Source organism: Aulostomus chinensis, chromosome 6, assembly GCF_037954235.1.
Source record: "Aulostomus chinensis isolate RoL2024-O1b breed Wild chromosome 6, RoL_Achi_v1.0, whole genome shotgun sequence".
Taxonomy (NCBI): domain Eukaryota; kingdom Metazoa; phylum Chordata; class Actinopteri; order Syngnathiformes; family Aulostomidae; genus Aulostomus; species Aulostomus chinensis.
The window spans coordinates 16,245,755-16,264,778 of NC_141325.1; the positions used below are offsets into that span (position 1 = coordinate 16,245,755).

The 19,024-nt window shown below is 40.2% G+C and overlaps 2 protein-coding genes across 3 annotated transcripts in view; one reads left to right on the forward strand and one right to left on the reverse strand.

Moving 5' to 3' along the window:
- nf2a (NF2, moesin-ezrin-radixin like (MERLIN) tumor suppressor a) overlaps window positions 1-10,284 on the reverse strand; it is a 33,439-nt gene extending 23,155 nt beyond the window's left edge. The window contains exons 1-4 of the mRNA XM_086206805.1: window positions 9,633-10,284; window positions 8,099-8,224; window positions 7,845-7,967; window positions 4,111-4,194 (exon numbers count right to left, since the gene is read on the reverse strand). Of these exons, the coding sequence (XP_086062931.1) occupies window positions 4,111-4,194; window positions 7,845-7,967; window positions 8,099-8,224; window positions 9,633-9,746 (447 nt within the window). The 5' untranslated portion in view covers window positions 9,747-10,284. The remainder of the gene's footprint in view (window positions 1-4,110; window positions 4,195-7,844; window positions 7,968-8,098; window positions 8,225-9,632) is intronic.
- Window positions 10,285-10,957: 673 nt separating this feature from the next.
- Window positions 10,958-18,863, forward strand: fbxo21 (F-box protein 21). Of its 2 annotated transcripts, none has more exons than XM_086206803.1 (12): window positions 10,958-11,210; window positions 12,282-12,417; window positions 13,036-13,145; window positions 13,245-13,366; window positions 13,891-14,037; window positions 14,576-14,712; window positions 14,791-14,927; window positions 16,037-16,216; window positions 16,565-16,697; window positions 16,774-16,964; window positions 17,047-17,204; window positions 17,835-18,863. In XM_086206803.1, exons 1-12 carry the CDS (start codon window positions 10,987-10,989, stop codon window positions 18,077-18,079), a joined length of 1,920 nt encoding a protein of 639 aa, XP_086062929.1. In that variant the 5' UTR covers window positions 10,958-10,986; the 3' UTR covers window positions 18,080-18,863. The 2 variants fall into 2 exon arrangements, with proteins under 2 accessions (XP_086062929.1, XP_086062930.1); XM_086206804.1 differs by having other exon boundaries at window positions 13,051-13,145.
- Window positions 18,864-19,024: the final 161 nt, after the last annotated feature.

Sequence of the window (19,024 nt, forward strand, 5' to 3'; positions counted from 1 at the left end):
AGTTTTTTTTGGGTAGATCTTTACACATGTACAGTATATATGTAAAGGGCGGAAGGACATCCCCCTTAGAGAAACTGTGATTTCTGATTTCAAGCTATAAAAATGCAATTTGACCTAACGGTACCATTTTTTGTGTATCCCCAAAAACTGCTTGCACTCATGGGTCCAGGCCACTAAACGAAGGGTTGAACCTTGAAGCAAAATAAAAGGTTTTAGAAAATACCTCAAAAAGTAGAAATACATCCATGTTTTACTCAAATGCCTCCCAAAAGCTAAAATTCCTATTGCTATAATGTGAAAATCTTAACTGCAATCAAAACGTGTTCTTCAGTTGAACCTGAAGGAGCAGAAAATACCTCAAACTTAGAAAGTGGCTCAGAAATGTTAAAGACTGGCCACGTTTTATGCATAACTTTATTTAGAGGGAAATACGTTATCAACAGTGACACACAAACACATTTTACAGCACATCATCAATTGTGGATTTAAATAAAAACAAAACAAGCTTTTACCCACGTGTCCATTAGTCATGTTGTTCACTCATGTTTATACTCCTATTTTTGTTATTGAATCTTTATTATGCAGCCTGGTCAGCTAAGACAAGGAAAGTGAAGCAACCTGAATTTAATTAAGTCGACACAAACACAGGAAGGCTGGGACGCCAGTGCAGTGGCTAACACAGTGCAGACGCTGCGGGCATTTAATTAGATCCTTTCTCCCGTCACTTTCCTGTCCTCACTCAGCTCTTCACCTGTTTGTTTAGAAAAGCTACATAAAGCGATGACATCAACTGAGTTTCCGTGGAAGGATTTATTTTTTTGAGCTCTCAGATACTTTCTGATGTCACGCCTGTCTTCCAATTACTGCAAACGGCGACAACATTGATTCTCAGAGGACAGCTATGTGTCAATACCTTCTCTTCAAAAATTATCACCAGCAGCAGCACAAAAGTGACTATAGTGGATATAGTCGGGCCAGTAAAGCTCCTGTCGTCTTGATGTAACATTCGATTTCTTACACAGACATGTCACTTTGAATCTTACCAATTTACGCAAAAAACATTTAATAAATGCTTCCCATTGACAGCCTTGAAATAAACTCGAACCAAGAGTTATTATCGAACTTTGTACCTGTTAATATTTATAGGACAGAACAATCTAGAAGTGATACCATTTTGAATTAGATATGCAGCGTGTCTACAGGCATCAAACACTATACATCCATCCATCCACCCATTTTCTTCCGCTTATCCTGTTAAGGGTTGCGGGAGGACTGGAGCCTATCCTAGCAGTCTTTGGGCGAGAAGAAGCAGGGATCACCCTGGACGGGTCGCCAATTCATTTATCGCAGTACCAGAGTACCTGGAGAGAACACACGCAGGCACAGGGAGAACATGCAGACTCCACACACAAAGATCCCATGTTCGAGGTGGGGCTCAAACCTGGATCCTCCTTGCTGTGAGGCGACAGTGCTGACCACTGCACCACCGTGCCGCCCTTGTATTTCCATACTTTTAATGATTATTTCCTGACGGCTTTTCTCCATAGTGACCAGACCTTCTCTAACTACAGTGTTTCCTGTGGAGCAGAGAAAAATCTATCTGCATGTGGTGCTTTTTGACACTTTTTGAGTGAAGCGAGATTTAAGTCTCATGGCAATACTGAAAAAATTCCTTGAACAAATTCACCAAGTGAAAAACTCAGTAGCATGGAGGGATTCATCTATTTATTTTAAATCAGCTATAAGTAGACACCATGTTGACGCCACCTAGGATACACGTTTATTCCTTGCAGTGTCATTTAACTTGTCATATACCCCCACCACTGAGATGGACACGCATCTCAACTGACCCCTCCATCTCTGCACCAATAAGGTGGGTTTTTTTTTTTTGGGGGGGGGGGGGGGTTCCAGCATGGCTGTTTCTCAAGATATGCTGTCAAAATGCACTTGTAATGCAGCACCCACTCAGAATATAAAGCAGGAGGTAGTGAAAGCTCTGCGGGTCCAGACGGAGTATGACCAGAAATACAGACAGAGAAGTTAGTGAGATTGTTTAGCATTTCATACATTATTAAAAGCAAAATTGTCATGGTTTGAATGTAAGTTTGCTTTGAAGGAAATCATTTTTGTAACAAATAGAAACATGTAAAAAGTCAGTTGCCTAATTCACGCATTAACACACACACACACACACACACACACACACACACACACACACAATAATCTATATGCCAATTCTACCGATAACACATTTCAACAAGGTTTTCCCAGATTTCAACAAACATCCCCCTGAACTAGATTTGGCACGATCAATACCAGACAGTACCAGCTATGAACAGCAGCAAATTTTGATCAAAAATTACACATTTTTGCTTAAAAAAAAAAAAAACTTAGCCAGACATTTGACTAGCTTTCAACCATTAGCATGCATATCTTAGTGTGCGTGTGAAACCTTGACCCATTTAGTCCTGATGCAGCTACTATGTCTCCATATGTATCCATGATAATATTAAACACAATATACAGATGTATGTTTATTCACAAATGATAATGCGATGTTATGTTGTATAACTTTGTTATCTCTTGGTGTCAAGATAAATTAGCTTGTTATCATGAGACACTGAGCTTCACTATCTCTCGAACACGGGAAGGAAACTGATTACACACATGGATAATCAAGTACAACTGCCCAAACCTGAACAGAACTGTACTTCATATCACGACAGACATTTGATTCAAATACATTCATGCTGCCTTTGAACATGCCTTCGCTATCTCCTTATTTCTATCTTCCGGCTGCCGTGATCCGGATTGAAGATGAGCCAGGAGAACCGAGCAGATCCCTTTGTGTGATAACAGTCTACTTCTAAAGTTACTCAGTGGCTTTGCTCAAAAACAACTTGAGATGAGAAAAAACGAAGGGAAAGAATCTGCCAAAAACCTTTTAGCAGCTGCACTGCTGAAGAACTTTACAACACCAATTTAGGAATATCGGCTTTAATCAAAGTGCACAGCAGATTCAGTGGAAACAGATAATTGTGGCCCTTTATTTTTGCCGTTTTCAGATCAAGGATGCCGAGTTTCAAGCTGGTTTGCTGATTTTTTATCCTCAGTCTTGTTTTAACCTTGGCTCGATAAATTGGCATGGGAAAAGGCAAATCTCGCAGGGCTCCATGCCAAATCTTGGAAGGAGAACTCCAGTCTCACTGGACCCTCTCCATCTGTCAAAAAAGCTGCACCTCACTCTGCCTATCTTCTTCTCGGGGAATTCACAGAGATGGGGTCCTCCAACCGAAACCAGTGAGATCACTTGAAGTTTATTAAGGTTTTTCCTGGAGAGTGATTTCCACAGACTTCAGGTAACTTCAACCTGTAAATCAGGGATTTTTTTCTTCTTCTGCTGTATCAGACATACCATCGTGTCCAAAACTTGCTTGATACAATCTTGCATCATGTAAAAAGAGGGGGAAAAACTGTGGCCCTACATTCACAAAGAATGGGTGACGGAAATGATTACGTAATTATTACGTATGGTATGATAATAAGCTGAAGTAAAACAAAATAACCACGAATGATACCATTCAAGTGCTAATAACAAATGATGAAGATTTAACTTAAACAAGACATTTAACTTAAAGAGGATAAAACTATTTTTTCCCCAGTCTATGACGTATATTCCAGGGGATGAATAGTATTTCTTAAAGCTTGTCCGATTAATCCATCTGTGTTTGTGTCAGATAAATTCCCTGCAGGCAATCCTGGTATATTGTATCCACAAAAATATTAGGATTGCTCAGTCACAGCGACTTTGACCTTTGAACACAAAACCTTTTTAATTCATCCTTGAGTCCAAGTGGACGTTCGAGCCATATTTTAAGAAAATCCATCAAGGCATTCCTGAAATATTTCATTAACAAGGATGGGATGAACTCTGGCACTCAGCTGTAATTCAAGAAGTTCAGGTTCAATGTGTGCACTTTCTGGTTCTCATCAGGACTCAAGAGATCCGGATCATCTCAAACTGATTAATAGCATCCTGAGAGGAGAGAGCCCAGATATGCAAAGAAGGTTATAATATTCAAGGAAGCACATTTGGAATGGATCAGCTACCTTAGCGTGGACAGCGTAGGAGGCCAGCAGCACCGAGGCTTCTGGTGGACAGTGAATCTCCTCCTCCAGGATCCTCTTCTTCACCTGAGGAGTTATTTAACATAATCAGCTTTGAGGCACTACCAATTTCGCTCAGCATGCCATGGAAATCTAATTAGAAGAAATCATGCAGTTAATATGAGGTTTTTCTCTTTTTTTTTTAATTTTGCCATTTAGCTGTTTGTCAGAGGACAGTTAAATGGCAAATTGAACTTTTCACCATTATGCTAATGCAACTGTGGAGAATATTCAAGTGAAGCTTGTGAATTATAAATCATGATGGTTCCTTTTATGACTGCATTTTGAATATTACATTTCATTTTGACTGATAACAGAAGGGAAATAACTAGACTTGAATCGGGTTGACAGGTGAACAACAAAATACTTCATCACTTTACTGAAGAATAAGTATTGGTGTACATACATGTACATACGTATATACTCATATATGTATTTATAAATACATATATGTACATACATATATACACATATGTACATATATGTATTTATAAATACACACATATACATACATATATACACATACATATATAATTAATCATATATATACATACATATGTGTGTGTGTGTGTATATATATATATATACATACATACATACATATACATGTACATATATATGTATATGTGTGTATATGTGTACACACACACACACGCACACACACTTATTTTTTTAATGATCCTCCAAGAGTATCCGCTTGCCAATCGGCAGAGTACAATGACAAGACAGAGTCATAAAGGGGCTCAAAATTAAATGAATTAAAGACTACATGTGTTTGTTGGTGGGTTTATTTCTGTTTCCCAGCATGGCTCCTTCTATATTTGTGAATTTTGTCAGTCAGAGTGACAAATACAAGGCTTAGCTCTCCAGTTTATAGCTTTAAGTGAGGGCAGTTCATATTTATAAGTGTCGACTCAACTGTCATGGATCACAGTAATAACACGGATCCTAAAATGTGAGGCAATCCCCTTTAAAAAGCTCCCGTACACCTTTCAGATTACACCTCGCAGCAGGTGTCACTATCTGGTGCTGTCACCTGTCAAACTAATTGAATCACTAACTTGCATAACTTCATATGGAGCACAAAGCTGGATTTTAAAAAGTGAGATGCTGCTTCAGCTAGTAATTTAAGTGGGGAATTGAATGCTTTAGACCTTATCGTTTGCAAAGCCAGTCATGCTGTGTTCTAGTGTAGTGAGCAGAGGTGTGCAGCCGGAGGTGATTGCCCACCTAATCGGGAAAAGATGGTGGGGAGAGGCGAGGGTTGGGGTAAAATCTGGTTTACAAATTAGACTGTTGTTGTGAACACAGCCAGCTGAAGAAGACTTGCAAGTGTCTTTCTGTGTGTATGTGTGTGTGTGTGTGTGTGTGTGTGTGTGTGTGTGTGTGTGTGTGAGTGTGTGTATCCGGGTCGGTGATCATTTCTGATAAACACTAATCCAGATGACATGCCTGTGACACTATCTGAACAGAGGCCTGCTCCAGACATTAATGAGAGGGAGGTAATAAGGATGGAGACAAGTGATGTGAGGCGCTACACGCTTCTCCTCTCCCTTGTTGCTGTGTGAACCTCTGGCTAATTTGTCTGCTGTAGTCTTTTAAATAATAAATAAAATCCTTTCACCACCACCTCCTAACAAATTAGAGACACAGAGAAACTTTAAGCCTTAAATGTCTCTATCCATACTTGAGGAACAAACTGCTTTCTAAAGCCATACGGCTAATTCATCACAGAGGGCTGGATATGATAAGGAGGACGAGCATCCCACGGAGGACACGTGTGTTATTAACTGGTCAAATAACTGAGCCCTTAAAGCCTAATTTGTAATTGATAAAGAGTGTTGGGAGCATTGCATGATGGGAGTACAGTAACAAATTTCATCTCTTGCGAGGCAAGTAGCATGGCAAGCTCTGCAGGAATTCCCCGGAGAGTATTAAGCGGAGAGAAAAGGGCAGTGGTAATATGTTGTGCATTGATTCCACATGGCTGCACACAATCTCAATGGAGGGGAAGAAAAAAGTGCATTATAGAGTGGTGTGTTACACGACGAGTCAGAACCTCGGTGTAAGCGTGCCCCCTTTTGGCACCGGATCAAAACAGTGAGGAGGTAACTGCAGGGGCAAAGTATCAGCCATACTCGCGGTCAGGGCTTCAGAGCTTTTAAGCATTTGGTATCAGTCCAAATTGTCTCTCACCTCTACTTCTTCAATATTTTCAAAGCAAGTCACTTTAAAACATCTTTTCACGCAGAAATGTGGCAAAATACTCATAGCATAACAGTAATTTCAACTAAATACTGGCAATGTTTCAATTACAGATGCACGCTATTTGATTTCTGTTGATACTGACAGAGTTTGATATGTATCCGTATTTATATATAAACATTTTACACATACGGACAACACGTGTAAACATTGTGAATTTAAAAACATATTTTTCTTTTTGTCCAAACCGCATAAATAACATATCATCCGCATTTGAAGGGACAAAGTTTTGCTCCTAAGACCAATACCGACTTCAAAAACGTCAAATATCTGCCGTTACCAATAACGTGTTGATATTACCGTGTAAATTTCTGCTGTCAACATATATGCTGATATTCGGCAGGTGTCAAGTTCACCATTTTCATCATCCTCGCACATTTGCACGCCATTGTATGCTACACAGCGCAAGAAGATCTGGGGCTGATGGGAGGGTCATCACATTTGAGTAAATCTGGACATAATGAATGTTTCAAAAAGCAGCGTTTTAATGAAAATATGCTATGATAGCTGTGTTTGCCATTTGTGATATAAATAAAAAATATCATGAGATTACTTGCTGGCACCACGTGGTGCAGTGGTCAGCACTGTCACTTCATAGCAAGAAGGTTCCGGGTTCGAGTCCCGGCTCCAGCACGGGATCTTTCTGTGTGGAGTCTCCATGTTCTCCCTGTTCCTGTGTGGGTTCTCTCTGGTACTCCAGCTTCCTCCCACAGTCCAAAGACATCAAGAGGGGACGAGGCTGATTGATACTCTAAATTGACCGTAGGTGTGACTGAGAGTGTGAATGGTTGTTTGTCTCTATGTGTTGGCCCTGTGATGGACTGGTGACCTGTCCAGGGTGAACCCCGCCTCTCGCTCAAAGGCAGCTGGGATAGGCTCCAGCCCCCCACCCACCCCACCCTCCCGTGACCCTTAACAGGATAAGTAGAAGAAAATGGATGGATGGATGGAGTTTACTGGCTTAGTGATCAAGATAAATGCACAGAAATTTCTAGGGCTGAACAATTAATGGAAGTTTAATCAAAATCCCAGCCTGCGCCAATTTTCAAATCAAAGGAGGGTGAAAAATTTTCTGTGTCAAAATAGCATTTTAAATAAACATTATCTTGTCACAAGGATGCCCAGCCTACATATCGACTTCCTTCTAATATCCCAATATCAATCTGAATAATCATAATTCGATATTTTTCAACATTAGCATGTTATATAATTGCAGATGCTGACCACGTGTTTGATAAACTGTGCAGCATTAGTCATAATCCACTGGATGAGTTTTGGACACGTGCAAATGTTGGAGTCACAAAGAGGCCATTAAAGCTTCAATCTGACTAACTAGAAACAGATCAAGCAAAATACTAACATGTAGATGAGGAAATCATAGATGAGGGAAACAGCACGACCACATCCTGTACCTGTAGGAAGAAGAGATGCTGCGTGATATCCTGCACCAGCTCCTCTTCAACATTCTCTGGATAGAACTTGGCAAGGAAGTGGAGGGTGATCGGCTCCTCTTTCGGTACCTCTTGATCCAGAACCTGCAATATTAAGACCAAAACAATTCAACGTCTGCACAGAAAACTATGTATTACGCTCCTCTTTGACAGTTATCACAACTATACATGTTTTCTATTTACAAGAACAGTATAAGTTGAGAACTCTAACTCACCCTTTTTTCCATCTTCAGCCAAGCAACGGTGTCCTTGATATTATACTGCAGCCCAAAGAACCACGTTTCCCTCAGTCCCAGAGTTCGGCACACCAAGTCGAAAAGATCTTTTCCCTTCCACTTTACCTGCAACACATTCACGTTTTTTTTTTCTTTCAATGTTTTATACGGTCTTTTAGAGGGAGAGAAAACAACTGGATTAATAAAATGACTGAGATGTTGTTCTGCAAAACACTTCAATATATCCAACAAAATAGTCCACAATGTAGGAATATCAACTGGTGATCTGATGACTTGCATCAGCTGTTTGACACATGCAGCCTGTAGGCCTTTATGTTTATTTTCTGTAAACATGTATGCATGTTTGAACCACTGCAGCACATACTTCTTCAATTACCCCTTCTTGTTAAATAAAAACTTATTTAGAATTACTAAAATACAAGCAATTTAAATCAGACAGAGATAATAGCGTATGAATTAGCAACGGACATAAAGACATTTAATTCCTCGCGACGATGTATCTTCTAAAATCAGCTCAAGGTGGGCATCTATCAGTCTCTGGCTCAAAGTAGGGAGCCATACATGTTTCCCTCATCCACCTGAGAGCTATGACGGAGGTGTATCAGTCACACATATCTAATTTAGATAGCTTTCATATCCAGCCTCTCCACTGACTCAGGGTGCACGCAACTGTCAAGTGTATTCAATGTTGGTGTGAAACTGAATCAGCTCCCATGTGTAGAGATGGAAATAATTGCCTATCATGTACAAAGCTAAAGGAACACTGTGTGTATAGGTCCTGTTTCTGTTAAGTACTATTTACAAAACCCATAATTGAAAAAACTACCATCCTGGCACAGAACGTAAAAAGCTGCAACTAAAATCATGCTGCTCTGTGTAATTACTGGGTGCAAACCTTGGCAGGATTCCTTTTTTTAAACTACTCAGATGGCATGTGTAAATAATGTTGATGCTTTTTAACCCCAGCTTATAATTATCCAAGTCAGACAACAAACAAACCAGAGAGCTCAAAATATAACGTATTCACACAATAAGGCAGGGTTGGTTTTTTTTTATTATTATTTGTATACATGGCTAAGTTTCTTAAAGCAAATCCTTTACTGATTTTTGCAATTGTCTTTGACTAAAATGCTCATGATTCCATTGCTACATGTACATTAATACAGATATTGATAGATGGTTCATAGGAGACTGGCTATTACTACTGCTGCATCTTTGCTGCCACCTAGTGTCGATAAATAAAACTTTACCATTGAAACCTGCATATATCTTGACAAATATTCCATATTTTGGTTAAATAATTAAGAGGTTACATCATTGTACAAAATAATACCTGCCGACTCAGTAAAAGTTACATGAATTTGGTGTAGACAGAACCAGTACAACAGTACCACAGCCCTTTGGATTAAACAAATTAATTCATGAATTTTTCTCTTACAAATATATAAACACACACACACACACACACACACACACACACACATACACATAAAAAACACATATATATACACACTTCACAGCTGAACTCCATGTCTGACTCCATCGTGCAGATCCGAACGTTGAAGTTTCTGGCTTGTTTTCTCATCAATGAGTTGAATCCCATTTTCGCTGCTAAGGCGCTTGCCATGGCGGGTAGCTTGGCAAAAAATGTACTATTTGACTATCTGTTAATCCCTACAAACTGAACGTACCCTCAAGGCATTCTACAGTAGCAGACTGAGTCAACAGGTATACATTTGACATGAGCTGTGCGTTTGACTATCCACCTTTTCAAAGAGTAATTTCCTTCAAAGTTCGTGCGAAGCTTCAGCAAATATTTTCTGCATTTATAAATGCTTCATACACATTTGCTAATATTCTGTGAAACTTTAAAAACTGTGAAAATTTACGTGAGCTGCATATGAGAAACTGTACAAACTCACTGAACAGTAAAGTGTACTGTCACTGGCTTGCTGCTAAATTTAGCTTGGCTCAACAGAAACCAAGTTAAAGCTAACTAACAAAACTTTCGCGCCCTCTTTCATGTTACTTAACACGTTTGTATGTATCTACAAATCAATTTCTACTCCCGTTATTAACTTAATTTAAATCATCCCCTGAGCAGACATTTCATTTAACAACTGAAACGAGGAAACGGAGCGCTAGCTCTGCTGCTAACCATTTGTTGGTGATCTCGTCTAGATAGTGATGCTACATTCATAGGCCGTCAAGAATGTTGGGACTATGTAACTTTGCACAGCGGGGAGGTCGTCTATTTGGGATAGCGTCTCTGATTACTATCTCTGCATTTGTACATTATTTGTTAACACTTCTTCACTTTCAATTTTTACTGCATCAAAAGGTTGTGGACGTGTAACAAAATGGTAAAGTCAATTAAAACTAAGTTTACTTTGGGCGAGAGAATACTTTAAAACAGACATGATGAGTGATTAGTAAATGTCATGTCTTAAGGTTGTTTGTAAATATTCAAAGAGAAACTGTAAATATTCTATATTTTCCTGCTTCAGTTTTGTCATATAATATCGGAATTTTATTTGATGTTGAACTAGGCAAATGTGTCACTCTGTTTTCTATTCTTCTGAAACCATAAATACATCGTATCTGTCACTGATACTGACAGAGGACCCGTTATTAATTTGTTGGCCAAACAAGTCAAGCAACAGGATATTCTTTAGACTGCTGAAGAATTTACTGATGACTGATGTTTTTCAGTCTCCGAGTTTGAACGCAGCACAGCTTTTCCTCTTCCTGTTGAGGGAACAACCAATCACACTGCACCACTGTTCCTAAGCTCCGCCTCTGACCCAGCCCCCTGCGCCATAAGGAGGCGGTGCCTCAGCAATGAGGTAATCGGGTAAACAGTAAAGATGGCGACGTCTGTCGCTGGAGAGGGCTGCCAAAGTCTAAATGGGATTACTTCCGACCACCAAACGAAAAAACTGACCGACCTGCCGACGGAGCTGCTCGAACATATCCTGTGCTTCCCAGTCCTCAAGCATGTGGACATCTGTAACGTCTCCTGCTGCTGTCAGCGCCTACACGACGTTTGCCATGGAAGGGGGAAGGTCTGGGGACATCAATACAAACTCAGGTGATGGAGGGGGGTTATGTTTTATGCTAACCCTTTGCAGTTGTGGCCTCTGCTGTATGTTCGCCACTTTCTACAGAAACTACTCTCCTTGTCTACCAGTTCATTGCCGTCTTTAAAGTCCTTAACCCGCGTAATGTTGATGTGCTGCGAAGTCATAGGCAGCTGTCAACGTTGACATTCTGCTGATGCACCATATTCACCACCCGCCAGGCCGGCCGGCGGCTGGATTAAGTTCCTATGTAGACAAATGAAAAAACGTTCAAATCCTAAACTGTAAACTATTTACAAGTTAATTGTTCACTTCTATTTTGCACGGAACAGCTAAAATGGAAATTGTGTGACCTTGAATGTAACATTTAAGAGTTAGCTTGTGCATTGTAACCGAGTGGAGGGCTATTGCCCAACCGGAGCTATTCTCAATGTTGACTTGATGTAACTTGGATGATAAGATGGTTTTGTAAACTGTAGCATGACACGTAGTGTTGGCGTGCTTCCACAAATTCTTCGCTTGCTCAGAAATGGTCAAGAATTAACTCGTGCTGGACGTTAGCATGAACAACAGGCTGCATGGGTGGTGATACGATTTCATCACGATAAACTGTGACACGAATATGATACTCGACATTAAATGCCTTGAAAATTCTCAAGTAGAGTAGGAAACACAAGTTGCTGTGTAACACCTTGGTGATCTTGTGATGCTGATGACTCATCAGACAAACTGAGTCAAATTGAATTCACTTTAAATTACATTTCAGTTTATTTGAACAGTGATTGCAATTCTGGTCTGTTGTGCACTGTTAGAGAACCCGGCTACATGTAGCAGCCGTGACATCATACTGAGCAATCATAATCAATTTTTGTGTCACTCAGGAAACGGTTACACACATCATCTGAAATTCAGCTGACATAACATACATGGGTCACAATATGTAACTCCTGTTACTGTCTCTCAATAAGATATCGATACGACAGGCTGGAATATTGATACAGTCTGGTGAAAATAAATATCTGTGTCTATTGTTTTTCTATCGCACTGCCCTGAAAATGACCGTTTTTTTCTTGAATCAACAGATGGCCAAGACTGCAGAGGTTTTATCGTCAGAATGAGTCCTGTGACTGGCTCAGAGAGTACAAAACACGCCACAGAGTGGGTATACAAATAAGACGGACAGTGGAATCGATCTCCAAAAGATTTTTTACAGAAGTTGTAAGTACCATGGTCCATGTAATATATTTCCTGAGAAATCAGTGGAAGGGCAAAAGTCAGGCTTGTTCTCTTTTTGGAATCCAGCTAACAGATAAACAATGCTTTTTTCACATTATTATTTAGCAAACTTTTATTTAAACATTATCAATTATACCAAAATTAATCAGAGATTTCTCTTGCAGTTTAGCTCTAATTAGATAATTGTACAAGTAATTTACCCTCTAGCAACCAAAGGGTCGCTGGTTCGATTCTCACCCCCCCCCCCCCGCAATTCTTATCCACTGTAAGGGACAAGGTATAGAAAATGGATGGAATGATGGATGGATGGACAGAGTCAAATGGCAATTTTCAGCTACAATTCTGTATTAATTTAAAGCACCTTTTTAAAGCATAAAAGTCGCATAAAATTTGAGATTCACCACAAAGTCTGTTTTAAACTTTTGAATAGTGTTTTGTATGCAGATGTATGAAGCTTCTGCCATTGGAGAGTCAATGCATTCAGTCATGGTTCTGTCCGTCTTCAGGGATGAGTTATTTTAATGTAAATTTACTGATCTGTGTGGGTTTGTGCGAGAAAACCTGCTACGTTCCAAACTAACTCAGAGATCTGTAACCCAGCCTTGCGTTGGCCAGGTTCTGGGAGACAGCTTTGCAGAGATCGAGTCCCTTGGGATGCCAGAACATTTCTGTGAAGACGAGCTCCTCTTCATACTCAACTCAGATAAGAGGTACAACCTCCCATCCTGACACGTGGCATTCATGTGATAGTTGATCGTGTTGTGTTGTCCTGTACTGTTGTCACTTGCCCTTCCTCTGCCTTGCATTAGGAAAAGCTTGACCTTGAAATACTATGCAAAGAAAATCCTTTACTTCCTGAGACAGCAGAACATCCTTCGGAGCTTGAAGACTTTCTTGGAGCAGCCTGTGGAGCAACAGTCAGCTCTAGGAGGTGAGGCATTCACCTCAGATGTCACCCCTGTGCAAACTAAGAATGCTTCGGCTAAATTTGTTTTATGCAGAATAGCAAGATTAACTTACATTTTAGTTGTTGAAGAATAACAACTCATCAACTTTGGTTGCTTATTTAAAAATATCCCTCTCCTTGTCTCCGTTAGTATTCAACACACGTGAGATCTACGTGGAGTTTTTATCTTCAGTCACCGTCTGAGTTTTCCCGGGATACTTGGCAAATTAGTGATGTTACTTTGATGTGTTGAATAAATTCTTAAAACATGTACTTATTAATATGGAAATGAATCATACGGCAGCCTTGCTGCCCCTTAAGGAAGCCCCTGTCCTAGATGTTTGCATGTACTCTACAGAGTATGGACTTGATCTCATTGTATAGCATGATGATAATGGTGATGCAGACTAGAGCATTTCATGTGATCTTTAAGCCGATGCTAAAAAGCCCCTATCTATCCCCATCTATCCCCACCACTACCATCCCCCCCCCCCCCCCCCCCCCCCCAGGCGCTGTGCTGGTGGATCAGTACTGTAACCCGCTGGCTGATGTCACACTGGATAGCATATCAGCTCAGCTGGATGAGATCACGGAAAAAGTAAAAAAGATGCTGAGGATTAAGAATCCCTCTCACCCCAGTTTACGTAGCACTCAAGGTGAGTTTTCAAGCAGAATTTATGATGAAAAGGGTTTTTGTGCTGATTTTTCTGTGTTGAACCCCACAACACTTGAGCTTCCACTTTAAACATGTTAAAAAAAACATATAGCAGTACATCTGTGGTATTTATCATTTCTAAATGCATTTTGATGATTTGGTTAGGACTCATTGGGGGCACAATTAAATTGAATGATTATAGATTCATCACATTTAAAAAAAAAAACATGTCAATGATTTTATTTCTACAATGACTGGCTGGATATTTGTATATATAGCTGAAATAAGTGGATTAATTTACAAGCTATCATTTACTGTGTCGAGCCCCTTGGCAGAGATTTGCAGGAGGAGATTTTCTAGAAACATCTATCTCTCTCTCTGTCTATCTATCTATCTCCTTCAGTTTTGATATAGTATAAGTTGATTATTAATAAATTGTGTTCATCTGCAGATTTGGCTTTTCTTAAGAATTAAGAATATCTCCTCCTAGTGTTTCCCTTTCAGCCTGTTCTCATGATGCTCTATTGTTTCTCGGCCAGGTGAATGTTTCGTCCTGGAGGACTTTGATCACCAGAGGCAGGCGGTGTCTGCCCTGAACTCTGTCTTGTACGAGCAGCTTCAATACAAGGGTAACGCCATGGACTACTACAACCCTCTCAACTCCTACATCCACCAGGTAGACATTTTATACCACAATTTTCCAAATTTTCTTTTTCAAATGCAGAATATTTGACTGAGCTTGTGTTTGGTTTAGGTGCTACTACGCCGTACAGGTATTCCCATCAGCCTCTCTGTCCTCTACATGACATTGGCACGGAAGCTGGGTGTTCAGCTGGAACCAGTCAACTTCCCCAATCACTTCCTGCTGCGTTGGTGCCAAAAACCAAGAGGGTATAGTTGGAATTTTTTTTAATATTTCTCAGATCCCCTGAAAAATGCTGCTACTCCCTCTTGAGGAATGAATTTTAAATTACAACCTTAAAGCGGTTTCACTGACTTAGAAATATCATATATTATGTAACCATACATACCTGAGCAAGATGTCGCTCATAGTATCAGGTCAGGGTTTATCAGCCATTTTTAGAAACTGAGAAGTCGTTTTCCAGATAATTTCATGTGAATGTGAAATGCTTCCTTCAAACCCGAAACCTACTTCGGCAAAAGTCTACAAGTCAGCGAGATCTGTGACCTCTGAACACTTCATTAGTCAGAAATAGACGCAAATGATGTATATTGGCACTTTGACTGCAGAGATGTAGATGCGTAATGTAGCTACAGTAATTACAGCCGAAACTCCAGACAGGGTTCCAGTTTGTCGATATTTGAAAATCGTAATTGAAATTCTCACAGCAGCATTGTGTTATTTCGTAGTGTCAGCACCCTCTACTGATTCTAAGTGGTAAATGCAGGGTGCTGGCAACTCACTATTGTACACTGATGTTGAAGCTTAAAAACATTATTTTGACAGTAAGACAAAGGAATTTATAGATGGTTTACCATAAAATAAAAAAAAAGACTTTTAGCTCTAGAGTGAGATTCTTCATTCTTATGGAGGATTACCGTAAATCTGCTAAAGTTGCTAAAAGTTAGCGAAACATTTATCGACTGACTTTCAGTGCGTAAGGATTTGCCCTTTCTCTTTCTCTTCTTGCCCTCCTCCATAAATGCCCTCTTCCTCTTTTTTTTTTTTTTTTGCCTCTGACATTATTTTTGTACTGAGAATTCCGGTAGTCTTGTCTAGTACCTGAAAACTGCCAGAAATTCTCTGTCCAGTCAGCTCAAATTATAGAGTGGGAAACCAGAATTCCATCAAAATCATGTTGTAACTTCTATTTAAAGCTATGAAAAGTTGCTGCGTCATGTTGCTTTAAGGGCCTGAACTGTCTATTCTGGTTGTGTGTGGTTTTAGTGGGTTTGAAACAAAAGCTTCATTTTTTTTTGTGATTGGGGGTTGTGAAGTATCTTTTTTATTTTAGATTAATTGAACTGAATTCCTGCAGGAGCGAGGACATATATGACTTTGTCTACATTGATGCCTTCGGTAAAGGCAAACAGTTGACCGCCAAGGAGTGTGAGTACCTGATTGGCCACCAGGTGACAGCAGACTATTACAGTGCCATCAGCACCACAGAGGTGCTGCTCAGGATGGTTGGAAACCTGCTGAACATCGGGAAAAGGGGGTAAGAGACCACTGACTATGTTCCATTGATGATGGATGTATAGATTTATGGATTGATGATGAGTGAAGTTTGGGTTTCTAACATAGCTATTGACATTCACTGAATTATTATTATTATGATTATCAACAATAATCGTAATAAAATAATAATATTTTTATCAAGAGCAAACAACTGAGGAGGCTTAAAAACTTGCCTTCCCTTGTAACCCTCTCTATGTGACACACTGCTGATGGATGAAGCCTACATAATGTAGTTCAGTTCCATAGAATTAGATTTACGAGATTGGTTTCTGGAATTTAATGAAACTCGTTGAGATCATTGTACTTGCACTGTGTGGGTTTTTTCTAGGGAGGGCAATGAAAAATCGTATCAGCTTCTGCGAGACTCGTTGGACCTCTACCTCACAATCAACCCAGACAACGTGCAGTACCTCCTGCTGCAGGCTCGGCTCTATTTCCACTTGGGCATCTGGCCAGAGAAGGTCAGGACCCACAACATGTAACTTTTGCAGTGGAATTCAATAAAGTATTAAGTGCCATCCTGCCCTTTTGTCCCAGGTGCTCGATATTCTGCAGCACATTCAGGCGCTGGATCCGTCCCAACACGGAGCAGTGGGTTACTTGGTGCAGCACACGCTGGAGCACATCCAGCATAAGAAACATCCTGTGACACCAGAGATGAAGAGGCGTAGCACTCCAGAACACCTGGAGGTCCAGTATTCTGTCGGCCTCATCATGAAACACAAGAGGTGGGTCATGTTTTGAAATCTGCTGTGTGAAGACTTACCCTTGCGGCCTTATACATGTACATATGTTCATGTTCTCCCACAGGTCAGGTTATAACTGTGTGATATATGGCTGGGACCCCAAGTGCACCATGAGCCAGGAGTGGATCACCACAATGAGGGTCCACCAGCTGTCCAACGGCGCCAACCAGCCCTTCTACAACGTCCTTGTTCAGGATGGAACCTGTCGCTACGCAGCACAGGGTAACCAGCATTATGATGATAAATGTCTTCATTGTGACTGGACATTATGAGATGGTGAAGCAGTTTTGCAAAATCTTTATGAATACCCTGGTAATACAATGTATAGTTTCACACCCTTTATGCATAAATTGATATAAAAAAATGAGATAATCCTGTGACAGAGACATAAATCATGATTTGTCATATCGTCTGCAAGAAGGCCTTGTTTGGGGGGGTAGAGAGAGAGAGAGAGAGAGATTTGGACCTCTGTTTTTCTATCTTTTCTTCCCTCGCTACTAATATTATTCATAATTGTATGGTTATTACATTTAGACAGCTGACATCCAGTCATATTTGGCTGTTTTCCTGAATGGGTAAAGTTCAATAGACTCAACGGTACGGTAAATTCAATTAATTGCTGTGTCTTTTAAAATTTTCTCCAAAAATTTTAGGACAAACTTTTTTAGGTAACTGAACAAAGACCTAAGGCCTTGTGCTCACCCCAACAGAAGTCCTTTGTCCCTCTGATTTGTTCAGTCTGACCAGTTATTTGTATTCATTTGCCTCTTTCCCCATGTGAAACACTTTGAATATCCACGTGTGTAAAAGTGCAATTAACGAAATCTCCTTGCCTTCATTGTTGTTCCCCAGAGAATCTTGAGCCCCACTCAGCCCCCCTAGAGATCGGCCACCCGGAGGTGGGTCGTTACTTCTCAGAGTTTGCTGACACCCATTACGTTGCCAATGAGGAACTGCAGACACGATACCCAGAGGACATGGATGAAACTCTGGTCACCGTGCAGGAGCTCTATCACAGACTTGCATCTGACTCTGGGACCCAAGACCACCCGGCTCCTGCCACAGACCAAAACGACCACCAAGCCATGCCCATGTAGCCACATATAGCTTTGTCCAGTAGCCTACAAATACTGGTCGCTCATTCCCAGTTCACAAGCCACTCACTCAAGATTGGGACATGTGTAACAGTGTGTTTTTTAAAAACGGCCTGCTTAGTACATTTCCAAAAATATAACTTAATATATCAGACTCCTCACACATCTGAAAATGTGACAATTTGCAGAAAAGGAGATACAGCATTGGTACTGTTGATTTACCAAGGCATAATGACCACACGTATTGAAATGTTACGATGTATTGTATCAAGTGCCATCCATGGATTGATGTGATGTTGTTGACTGTCATGATTCGGAATCTAAAGCTTTAGAATGACACAGAGACACCTTCATCTTCAACTCCAGTAAGTATTGAATGCATCAGCAGGCACCTTAAAGCAAAATGCATCTTCCAGTAGACTAGTAGAGGGGTTAATTCCACCTGGGCGCTGTGAAATTCCCCTCTAACATAGAATGGCTCTCCCCCTCCCCTACCTCTTCCAACCACTCAAACCCCAGAATATAACCTCTTTTAGTGCCACAGTACAGATTATGAAAAAAATAATTTGTAATTCGAGTTTGCTTTTAACTTCCCATCTTTTAATCAGATTTCTTGCACTTGTGAAAGTTTAAAATTTCACATTTACAGAGTTTTTTGTTTTTTTTTGTCTCCCGTATATTTACATGTAGAAGTCACTGGCTTGTCAGTTTTGATGAGCCTCTCATAGAAAAAAATAAATGAGGACACCTGGTTTAAAACTGAAATGATTCTGAACCAAAAGAGAGAAAAAATAAAGCATTTCAAGTTATTTTTACAGCCTCTCTTTGAGTTATTTTACATTTTTAAAAACATTCAAACATTTTTTTTTCATGTTTTCTACCGTAACGCACGATACTAAAAGTGATTTACTGGAGAAACCTGACAGCGAGCAGGAAGTCAGCTGGTCA

Bases quoted from the DNA above. Each gene is read 5' to 3' on its own strand.
- fbxo21 (XM_086206803.1), top strand. From the start codon at position 10,987: ATGGCGACGTCTGTCGCTGGAGAGGGCTGCCAAAGTCTAAATGGGATT. The intron at 14,038-14,575 runs GTGAGTTTTCAA...TTTCTCGGCCAG, and splicing joins CAGTTTACGTAGCACTCAAG to GTGAATGTTTCGTCCTGGAG. The intron at 16,217-16,564 runs GTAAGAGACCAC...GGTTTTTTCTAG, and splicing joins CTGAACATCGGGAAAAGGGG to GGAGGGCAATGAAAAATCGT.